This window comes from Chionomys nivalis, chromosome X, assembly GCF_950005125.1.
Source record: "Chionomys nivalis chromosome X, mChiNiv1.1, whole genome shotgun sequence".
Taxonomy (NCBI): Eukaryota; Metazoa; Chordata; class Mammalia; order Rodentia; family Cricetidae; genus Chionomys; species Chionomys nivalis.
The window spans coordinates 119,267,159-119,279,309 of record NC_080112.1 but is presented as its reverse complement, the minus strand read 5'-3'; the positions used below and the strand labels follow the sequence as shown (position 1 = coordinate 119,279,309).

The following is a 12,151-nucleotide window of genomic DNA, read 5'->3' as shown; positions in this document are numbered from 1 at the left end:
CAGAAACAGGGTAGGGGAAGAAGTGACTACATAATATACCAGTTAAAAGAGCTGGACCCCATAGGAAAAATTGTGAAAAAGAATTGAAAACAAAACAGACAAACAAACAAAAAACAAACCTGGGACTATTTCTAGAATCTAAACTAAATTATCTCATCTCATGTCTTAAGATTGCCAGCATCTAGTTTCTTAATTATAATGATGATTGATTGTAAGAAATACATGAAAACCACCTTAAACTGTCTAACCAAACAAATCACTAGCAACAAATGACTGATCATCAGTACTCCAATTTCTCTATTTATTGAGTACCTGCCCACTATTTATTGAGTACAAAACCCACTATAAAGGACATAAAATGCATTTGGTAAGTCACCCATGCTCTGAAACAGTTCAATGAACAATTTCATAGGTATCAACAAGCTCAAATTACTTCAATGTGAAAATAAAAGCCATATAATAAATGCATTCAACTATTCAGAAGCCAAGAGACTCTCCTGGACCATCTGGCTGATCAGAGAGCATCAAATTTGATGTGCATATTGAAAAATAGGTTGCATTCCGACAGAAACAAGAGGGCATTTTTGTGGCACTGCCATGCTAGGAATTTGAAATTATTCTGAGTAGGGTGTGACTAATCCAGTTGGCTATTGAGTGCTTTCAGACATAGCCTACATATTCCATAGTCCATTCCTGCATCTCCACTGCCATCCATTGTCATCTTTCACTTCCCGCTTTGACTGCAACAGTAGGCAGTTGGTCTCACAAAATCTCCAACCCTCCTTCCCCAAATAACTTACACAAGATGTCAGTTCTCTTGCTGAAAGCTTCAGTAAGTAGTTTGCGGCACATTCATACCTATATAATACAACACAGTGCAACACAGCAATTGCTTCACACATCCAACTTAACTTGGCTTCTGTCCACCTCTTCCACTCCTCTTTTTCCCTTGACAGCAAAAATCATTAACTTTTTCCCCTTATAGCTCCATGAATATGTTTCAGATTTGCATGCTCTCCTGAACAGCAGTGAAAGATGAGATTAAACAGCAGGCATTTTCCTAAACTTAAGAGAAAGCTACAGAATCTATACAATGATCTAGGGAGAATTTATATTTAACCAGCACTTTTAGTCTTGTAATTAGATCATGGCATGCAACGTAAGTGCTCTGCCTTACTTCTGAGAATTTAAAAATCATGTTCACATAGGTCCTGTGAGTTGTAGCTGAGATAATTGCTAAATATTTATGCTTTGTGGCTATTTTGTGTGGAATGTTTTTCATTGAATCTTTGAAAGAGCCACTACTAATACAAATAAAAGGTACTGTTATTTTAATTTTTATTTATAAATTACTTTTCTAGTTGTTTATTGGTTTTCTAAAAAAATCTTGTATAACTTGGGGCTAAAGAGATGGCACAGTGGTTAAGAGCATTAGCTGTTCTTCCATAGGTCCCAAGTTCAATTCCCAGCACCCACAGGGTGGTGTAGTCCCATTAAATACAGTACCTTCTTCTGGTGTACAAACGTACATGCAGAAATACTTGTTTCCACAAATAAATAAATAAATAAATAAATTTTTTGGAAAATCTTATGTAATATGAATATATCCATTTCTAAAATTTATTTGATCTTTTATGCTATGCATTTAAGGTATACATCATGGTGATTTAGTACATGTAGACATAGTGAAACAATTACTAATAGTCAAATAAATTTGACTATTTCTGGCACACTCCATATTTGTCATCTTTAGTGAAAGCTCCTAAAATCTACTCTCCTGGCAAATTTTCATCAAATACTGCCATATCAATTACTATGCTCAAGCTCCATTTCACATCTCCAGATCTTTGCAAATTACCTAAGTATAAATCTGTACTTCATGACCTACTTGACCCCAGTTTATCCTGCTCCCTGCCCATTGTTTCTACTTTTCACCGCCGAGGCTGGGTGGTTGTTTTTTGTTCCCTTACATCCCATAGTGAGATTGGCATTTGTCTCATTTCATTTAGCAAAATGTTTCCCGATTCATCCATGTTGTGACAAATGACTGTATCCCTTTTTAAAAGGCTGGACATGATTCCACTGTAATTTTGTATAGAATAAGTCATTTCTTCATTATATATTAAAGGGAGTTTTTCATCTCTTGGCGATAGTGAATGATGCTACAATGAATATGGGTGTAAAGATACTTCCTTCAACAAGTTGCACGTTTCACTTCCTCAAATGCCAAACACAAAGATTTCCGAGTCACAGAGTAGCTCTGGATTGCTTGTTGAGGAACCTACATACTGTTTTCTGCACTGGCTCTATGACTGTGTATCTTCACCAGTGTATACACTAGCATGCTTATAATATCTACATTTTTTCTAAAACTTATCCTTTGTGTTTGAATACTTTCTGACAATCTATCTTCCCATTTTGTTGACTCCTTTGTCATACAAAAGTGTTCTGCAAAAATATTTCTTTCTTTTTTTTTTTGGTTTTTTGAGGCAGGGTTTCTCTGTGGTTTTGGAGCCTGTCCTGGAACTAGCTCTTGTAGACCAGGCTGGTCTCGAACTCACAGAGATCCGCCTGCCTCTGCCTCCCAAGTGCTGGGATTAAAGGCGTGCGCCACCACCGCCCGGCTTATTTATGCATATGAGTATTTTGCTTGCATGCATGTATGTGTGCCACATGAATGCCCAGTGCCCTTGAAGGCTTGAAGAACATCTTGGATCGCATGGAACTGGGATCCAACTGTTTGGAAGCCACCATATGGATAATGGCAACCAAACTTGACTCTTCTGCAAGTGCTTTTAACCACTGAGCCATTTTTCTAGCCCCCATATAGAAGTTTGTAGTGTGGTTCCAACTAGTTTATTTTTGCTTACATTGCCTGAGCTTCTAATGTTACATCAAAATCAATGTCAATGCCAACAATATCACAGAGGGCATTCTCTACATTTCCATCTAGGAATTTTATTAGCCCAGATCTTAGGCTTAGGTCTTTAATCCATCTGGGGTTTATCTTTGTGATTGGTTCAAGATAAGGACACAGGTTCATTCCTTTGAATATCAACATCTACTATTTGCATGGATTATTTAGCATTCAAAGTCGTTTGTTTTTTGTCATGCTGGACTAAACTTATAGGTATGTATTATATTAAATAATCATGGTGATGGCCTTTTCTGCTCCTTCTTAAATTGTTTTACCATCAATGATGTTGGAATTATTTTAGACAAAATAGTTTTATATAATAAAAGGGAAATTTTGTACCTTTATTTTTTTAAGAGTTCTTTTTTTAAAACATCTGATTTTTTCAAATACTTTCAGCATTTTATGTTTTTCTTACAAGATAAATATGTTGTAAGATGCAATGTTAGTATGAATAATTTTCATATTTTATAAGTTCTATTCAATATTCTAACTTTCTTAATAAAAGGGGTTAACTTCATACATTCCATAGTGTGCCTGGTTTTATTTAGAATTTAAAAATGATTCATAATTTGCATATGTATAGAAGTCCCTTTTTTCCTTAGGTTTTGATGAGTCTGAATTGCGTACCATTCTGAAATGAGCTGAGTAGCTAGCTGTTCATCATTTTCTAGGTTCTGAATAAGTTTTTTGTAAACAGAATTACCGTTTTTTGGTCTAAGTGCTCATATTCATAACAAGAAAAGCTCTAGGCTAGAGCAATGAAGTCACTATGCTATCAGCTAGGGATTCTAACATAAGCTTCCTGAGCTCAAGCAGATGTCCCTCACCTTCCCATGCAGGTACCATGCCAATGACAGCAACACTGATCTGAGAATTGAACTTACAAAATTGTTTCCTCTATATAGTGGCATTATTAATTAATCAGATTCAACATGAAATTCAGGCCATGTTCTTGCCTTTTATGGTCAATAGTGTACTTTTAATATGGAAGCTAAAGTTCTATAATTTTCTAAAGAAAGCCTGAAATTAGAGAGGAGCAAAAGTTTCGTAGGAAAGATGCAAAAACTAGTAGTCATAAAATTTTAAAATGATAAAATATATCTTCAAAGGAAAAAAGTAAATTTTTCACTAAAGGAACAAACTGAGGCCCTAGATTCAATTTCCAGTACCATGAAAAAAGAAAGGAAACAGGAGGGCAAGACTGTAAGAAAGTGTGCACACTAAATATAACTCCATATCAAAAGTAAACCAAAACCCTCTGCAAAGTAAAAAATAAAACAATTCATTTCCATCAGGCAAAATAGAGAAAATATACTTAAAAATGTCCAGTTAGCTAACAAACACACAAAAGGCCAAATTATTACAAATGAGAAAAGGGTAAAGAAACCCTTAACTAGGAACCACTTTCTAGTCACAGAAAGCCTAAAGTTAAAAATATCACAATGCCAAGAACGGGTGGTATATATGAGTGCATGCCCCAGCAGTTTCATTCTTAGTCTTGTGTCTGTTATGGTTTGCATCTTAATTATTGTCTCAAAGTCATGTGATAAAGCCCTGCTTGTAACTACTAGTAAAACGTTAGGATCTAGAACCCAGTCAGAGAAAGTACATCAGTTGAGACATGCCCTTAAAGGGTATGTTGGGACCCTACCCTTCGTTCTCCCTTTGCTTCCTGGTGTCGACGAGGTGACACTGTTTACAGGTACCATGATGCTCTAACTCACATGAGGCTCAGAGTAATGGAGCCAGCAGACCCCAAAAAGAAGCCTCTAAAATGCTGATCCAAACAGCATTCTTCCTTGTTTGTATGAGTATGGCATGGGCCCAAGTTTATGTGTCTGTACATGTTCATGTGTAGGAATGTGGGTATGTACATGCCACGGCATGAATAGTCAGAAGAAAACAAGAGTCAGTCACTGCCTTCCATCTTGCTTGAGACAGGGTCTCTTTGCTTCATCACTATGCAAGGCTAGCAGGACCATGAGTTTGCAGGATTTGCTTGTCTCTACGTCCCATCTCTCAATAGGAGCACTGAAATTATAGGCACCCGGCTTTACAGGGGATTTGAACTGATGTCTTCATACTTAAACGGCAAATGTTTCCCCACCAAGCAATTTTCTTTGCTTCCTCTTTAAGTTAATTTTCTATCTTATATTCCCATGGCAACAAAAAATAACTAATACAATATCCAAGGGAAATAGGTACATATTCAAAGTAAGAACTTACAGAAGAAAAGTATCACTCATAATATCATATCAACTGTAAATAAAGATACTTTAACTTCTTCTGTTACTATTTGCATCCCCTTAATCTCCTTAAATTGTCTTTTTGCTCTAGCTGAGACTTCAAAGACTGTATTGGATAGGTAAGGAGAAAGTGGGTAATCTCGTTTCATTCCTGAATTTAGTGGAATTGCTTTGAGTTTCTCTACATTTAATTTGATGTTGGCTATATGCTTTAATTTAATTTAACAAAATAAAATTGTCTTTATTATGTTGTGGTATGTCCCTTATATCCCTAATCTCACCAGGACTTTTATCATGAAGGGGTGTTGGATTTTGCCAAAGATCTTTGTCTTTCAGTTTGCTTATATGGTGAATTATATTTATTGATTTATGTATGTTGAATCATCCCTGCATCTCTGGGATGATGTCTACTTGTTCATGGTGGATTAACTTTCTGATGTATTCTTGGAACCAGTTTTCAAGTATTACAATCTGAATTTTTGCATTCATATTCATAAGGGAAGTTGCTTTGTAGTTTTTCTTCGTTGAATCTTTGTGTGATTTAGGTATCAGGGTAACTGTGGCCTTCTAAAACGAATCAGGCAATGTTCCTTCTGTTACTATTTTGTGGAATAATTTGAGGAGCATGGACATTAACTCTCCATTGAAAGTCCGGTAGAATTCTGTGCTAAAAGTATTTGGCCCTAGATTTTTCTTTTTGTCAGGAAGAATTTCCGTTATTGATTCTATTTCACTAGGGGGTTATAGGTCTGTTTAAAATGTTTATTTGATCTTGATTTAAATTTTTTAAGTGGTATATATCACAAAAATTTCTTTTAGATATTTTTTTCAATTTGGTAAATCAAAGTGTGTCCTTATGTTTCTCTGGATTTCCTTGGTGTGTTGTTATGTACCCCATTCCACTTCTAATTTTATTATTTCTCTGTCTGACTCTTAGCTAATTGTGAAATCTTACTGATTTTCTAAAAGAATGAAATCTTTGCTTAGTTGAGTCTTTATGTTGGTTACTTGTTATTTATTTTATTGACTTCAGCTCAGAGTTTGATTATTTCTTTCTGTCTGCTCATTTTAGGTGTGGTTTCTTATTTTTGTTCTAGAGCTTTCAGATGTGTTGCTACTAGTATGAGATCTCTCCAAACTTTTATATAGGCACTTGCTGCTATTAACTTGCCTCTTAGAACTGCCTTTATAGTTTTCTGTAAGTTTGGGTGTTATGTGTACTTACTTTCACTCAATTCTAGAATGTTTTTAATTTCTTTCTGAATTTCTGTTTTAATGAATTTATCCTTCAGCAGTGAATTGTTCAGTTTCCATGGCTTTGTAAACTTTCTGTTGTTTCTGATGTTGTTGATATCCAGCTAATCGATGGTGGCCAAAGAAGATGCAAGGTTTTATTTCAATTTTCTTGTATTTGTAGAGACCTGCTTTGTGTCCAGAGAGAAGGGGGATCTATTAGAATGACTTACAAACTGTGGACCAGCTGATCCACCACTAGTTGGGTAAGGACAGAAACTCCAAGAATACAGTAGTTGCTCAGTCTACACTGCTAGGTGTCTCAGCTATTATTCGGGATACAATGGAATTCTGAAGAAGCAGGTTCTAATGTCAGGGAAAGTAGGGACTTGCTAGCAAGGCAAGACCAAACAGGCAAAGAGCAAAAGCTTTTTTACCTCCCATGTCCCTATATAGGTTTCCAGTAAAAGGTGTGGCCCAGATTAGATCTGAATTAAAGGTGTGTCTCCTTGCTTTAATATCTGGATTAAATATGTGTCTTCTTACCTCAAAGATCTGAATTAGAAGTAAATCTTCCTAATTAAAATTAAGCCAAAATCCCTCACATGTGTGTACTCTATTTTGGGGTTTTATTTAATTCCATATGTAGTCAAACTGATAACCAAAAATGGCAATCACAACAGTTTTGCTAGTTTGGACTGGCATCTGTGGTCTTTTAGAGTCTGGAGCACATCTGTCCAGGCCCTTCTGGCTTTAGTCTCTATTTAGAAGTCAGATATAATTCTAATAGTTCTCCCTTTATATGCTACTTGATCTTTTTCCTTTGCAGCCTCTAATATTCTTTCTTTGTTCTGTGTGTTTAGTGTTTTGATTATTATGTGCTGAGAGGACTTTCTTTTCTGGCTGAGTCTTCTGGTGTTCTGTATGCTTCTTGCACCTTGATAAGCACAGAAAAATTTTCATCTATGATTTTGATAAAAACATTTTCTATGTCTTTGACCTGGGTTTCTTCCCCTTCCTGCATTCCTATTTTTCTTAGATTTGGTCTTTTCATAGTGTCCCATATTTCCTGGATGTTTTGTGCCAGGATTTTTAAAGATTTAACATTTTCTTTAATTGAGGTATCCATTTCTTCTATCACTCTTCAATGTCCAAGAATCTCTCTTCCATCTCTTGTATTCCATTGGTGAGGCTTACCTTTGAAGTTCCTGTTCAAGCTCTTAAATTTTTCATTTCCAGCTTTTTCTCACTTTGGGTGTTCTTCACTGATTTGATTCCCACTTCCAGGTCTTAAACTATTTTACTCATTTCCTTCCACTGTTGTTTGTGTTTTCATAGAGTTTTAAAGGGATTTATTAGTTTCCTCTTTAAGGGCCTCTATCATATCCATAAAGGCTATTTTAAGGTCCTTGTCTTGGGCTTCAGCTGTATTGCAGTTCTCAGGGTCTGCTATGGTAGGGTTGTAGGACTCTAGTGGAAACATATTGTCCTGAGTGTGATTGATTGTATTTTTATGCGTTGTAGGCACCTGGGTTTGGGAAGACCAATTCTAGGTGTTGGTATCTGGTCTTATCTTTCTTGGGTGAGTGTTTTGTGGTTTCTGTTGCCCTCTCCGGTTCTTTGGAGAGTGTGGTGGCTCTGTGTTGCCTGGTAGGAAATTCCTTTGGGATCCTGATAGGTGCAGTCAATGAGGGTTCCAGGTAAAATGTGTTTCTAAGTATTGAGTGCTCATACTTAGGAAAGGTGATGGACTAGAGGGGCCTTATGGAGCCCACAGGAAGCAGCAAAGCAGCGTGTTTACCAGAATCTGCTCAGTCCCCTAGTAAGGGGGCAGAACATGAGAAGTTACAAGAGGTAGTGAGTTACAGAGCTGGGGGCGCAAACTGAAGGATCGGATGTGGAGGAGAGGAGGGAAAGTGAAGATTTGAAGTGTGCTACCTGTCTAGCTGACATACTGCATCTTTGGCAGGCTTAGCTGGTAGGTTCCTAGGGAATGCCTGCTGGAGCCCGGGGCTGAGCTCACAGGATGAACTGGTAGGAAGTTTGGAGCAGATCTGTGTGATCCACTGGAGCGGGAGGCTGCAGGGAGAGGAAGGCTGCAACAAGTGGTCTGTTACAGAGTTGGGGGGAGAGTGGCATATGGGCTCTGGAGTGAGGAAGGAGCAGTGACGATCCACAGCGCCTGCTGGTTCCCAGGAATGCACGCAGGAGCTGGAGGCTGTGATAAATGAAGTGGGTTCTCTAGAGTCTGTAATTAGGAATCTTTCTCAGATCGCTTAAGAAAATTTCTGAGAAAAAGGCATCTTTTCAAAGAATTCGTGCTGACTTAATGTTCTGTGAAATTTATGTTTGAGGGGGCTGGAGAGATGACTCAGAAGGCCCCTTGCAGAGAATTGGAGTTCAATTCTTAGCATTCATGATACCTTTCAACTTCCTGTACCTCCAGTCCTAAGGCATCCAACAGCTCGGTCTGGGCTCCAGAGATATTGCTCTCACAAGCACAGCACGTCCACTCCTGCTACATGTATACGTGGTCAGAAAGAAAAATAAAATCTTCAAAATTGAAAAAAAAAAAAAAGAATTGAGTGTGGGGTCCGGGAGGAAGTTTGGAGGGGAATATCTGTTTGATCCACTGAAAATAGGGGAAGAGGATAGAAGGCCGCAGTAGGTGGTCTGCTACAGGGCTGGGGAGGAAACTGGGGGGATTGATTTGGAGGAGGGAAGGAAAAGGTGAAGATCTGCACTTAACCTACCTGCTTCTTTGGCGGGAGTCTTCTCTGTCTTTTCACCAAAGATGACCACAAATTATTTTTCTCATTTTACTGATTTCTGCGTTATTGAGCAAATATATCTTACAGTCTCCCAGTACAGATTCGTACCACACCCTTCCAAAGATGTTGAGAGTTCACATCCCGATACATCAGCATCCTTTAAATGATTACTTAATGGGATTGTTATGTAAAACCCATTATATACTATACATCAAATAGCCATGACTTTATATATGTTCCACTTCTGTCTTAACCATTCCCATGTTTTGTCTTACAATTCAACTGTATTTTAAAATACCTCAGAATTCAGAATCACAAATTCATTATGACTCACTTAATGATTGGGGATATGTTCTGCGAAATAAATCATTAGGTAAGTTTATCGCTGTGTACATAGCATATAGTACATCCACACATTTACACAAACTTAGATGGCAGACACTACAGACAATGTAAAAATATTCCACATGAGGTTAATGTCACTGTAACACAGTATATTATTTATAGCAAACATTTTATATGAATAGGATCACAATCTAAAATAATATTAGAAGTGTAGTATAATGAACACACAATCCAGTAACTTAGTCATTTATTATCATTATTATTCTATCTTCCACACAACTAATAGGTGAACTTGTATATAACATGCAGAAAAATAGGTTCGTTTCTATCACTACCTTCACAAATACACACCTAATGAACTGTCCTGTGTTGCTAGGGTGACTACATAGGGTTTTTCACCTCCATTATAACTTACAGGATTCCAGTTGTATATGCATCTATTATTAATGGAAATGATGTCCCCTGTATAGCTGTGCCACATTCTAATAACTAAAGTCCCACACTAAAATTTCAATAATACTCGCACTTTCATATCACTTACTATTTGCCAAGCCTGCTGCCAACTGTGCCCTCCCTCTTTCCCCTCACACCCATTACAGGCATACACATACCATACTACAGCATGCAATGGAGGCATTACTGGCCCCACTTCACAGAGGATGAAATTGAAGTTTAGAACAGATAAGAACATTCCTCAAGACTCCTACCATGCAAATAACCAGAACACAGAAAACTCTGTGGGACATGCTATTTCCAAAGCTTCACCCAAACTCCGCAATCAAACTACTAGGAAGGAGAAATATTCTTTTACACATGCATAAACAAGTCTATTTTTCTTTAAACCGTTAATTTAAATTCTTAACCTGCCTTGGAGCGCTCTAATGGCTCACAGTAACTCAGTGGAAAGCATATAACTGGATTTTTAGTGACAGAAATCTCTGTATAATCACAGGGAAGTACTATTTAAAAAATGTTATTGGGACTTTTACTATGAAGCTATGATTGTATTTATTCACAGATAATGCTTTTAAAACTAAAATTTGAAATCATAATCTCCAGTGACTGTACGCCAACTGTTCACACTTTATATCCAGTGTGTTTTCTAGGTACGCTCTCTTCATCATTAGCTCAGAACACAGTGTCAGCAACACTCCTTATGTATCTGATCACTTAGCCATTCTATTATTTAAAAAGTAATTCCTATTTTTAAGCTAGGCATTGAATAAATAGTTATTACCTTCTATGTTAAGCATATAAAATAGAGAAATCATACAACTTATAAAGTAAATTATTTCCATAAATACCGGTTGCGGAGTATCGCAGCAACTAATTCTCCTCTGTGTAGAATATCCATCACCTCTCAGAGCTGAACAGACCTATTCAGGAAGAAAAAAAGCCAAAATTCACAATAGTGATATTTTTAAAATTTAGGAAAGTTTTGTAATATAAATCCATGTTTCTAGTGTCCATAATAAAACCTGTAGAAATTATGAAATTGAATCATATTACAAAGTTCAATAGTCACCATATATTGAAAACCCAATGGTGAATCATTAAATAGTTACTGAAAATAGCATTGATAATTTTATGTGAAGTCATTAGCGAGCAAGTGTCTATAGACAGTCAATGCATATAGAGGAATTGAAGATACATATAAACAGATTCAGTAGGCTTGAAAAGTCTGTGGGAAGTTAGGTTAGATAAAAGAAATGAAAAGCAAAGGGTTGGGGCAAATATCCACTATACAAAGACAGCATCAATTCCCACGGTAATGTGGACACTCAAAGTTTGAGAAGCCCATAAAGGTTCTACAGGGGTTTGCACAAAATATATGCCAGAAATTTAGAACATCTTAAATCTTAGGGATTAAACACTAGGTAGCAATTTTGTTTATCTTGAAATGAATGAAATTGGTTTCACAGTTATCTTGTTTTAGTAAACTGAATTACACTTACATCTGTTTCTTTGTAAGAATGTCAATTAAAAAAATAGATATTGGGCTGGAGAGATGGCTCAGTGGTTAAGAGCATTGCCTGCTCTTCCAAAGGTCCTGAGTTCAATTCCCGGCAACCACATGGTGGCTCACAACCATCTGTAATGAGGTCTGGTGCCCTCCTCTGGCCTGCAGACATACGCACAGTCAGACTATTGTATACATAATAAATAAACAAACAAACAAACAAACAAATAAATAAATAAATAATTAAAAAGATAGATATTATATTACAATGCTACATAATTTATATATTAATATATATAAATATAACATTATACACATATTAATTAATATATAATATATAACTTGGATTGGTATGTATAATTTTAAAAGATTGTTTTCTTTTTTAAAAAATTTTAAAAAGAAAAATGTAGATATTAAATATAATGCTATATAATGTACATATTAATATAACATTATACACATATTAATATATTAATGTCTAACATTCTACATATGTTATATATTAACATAGTCTTATAACATGTTATATATTAGTATCTATTATATAGTATATATTATATTAATATATATAACATAATGTTATATATAAATTATATTTTCTTTAAGCATATTGGAAATAAAAATGCATATTTTACTTTAGTGTTCCTTGTTAATAAAGTCAAATTATCACATTAGAAGG

The 12,151-nt window shown here is 36.0% G+C and overlaps 1 protein-coding gene across 4 annotated transcripts in view; it reads right to left on the bottom strand.

Annotated features, from left to right (window-relative positions):
* The window catches only part of Klhl13 (kelch like family member 13), a 178,077-nt gene that overhangs the window by 91,949 nt on the left and 73,977 nt on the right, over window positions 1-12,151 (bottom strand). For all 4 annotated transcript variants that reach the window (XM_057760279.1, XM_057760286.1, XM_057760280.1 and 1 more), the window contains one exon: window positions 10,817-10,888. In XM_057760279.1, coding sequence (XP_057616262.1) covers window positions 10,817-10,866 — 50 coding nt within the window. In that variant the 5' untranslated portion in view covers window positions 10,867-10,888. The remainder of the gene's footprint in view (window positions 1-10,816; window positions 10,889-12,151) is intronic.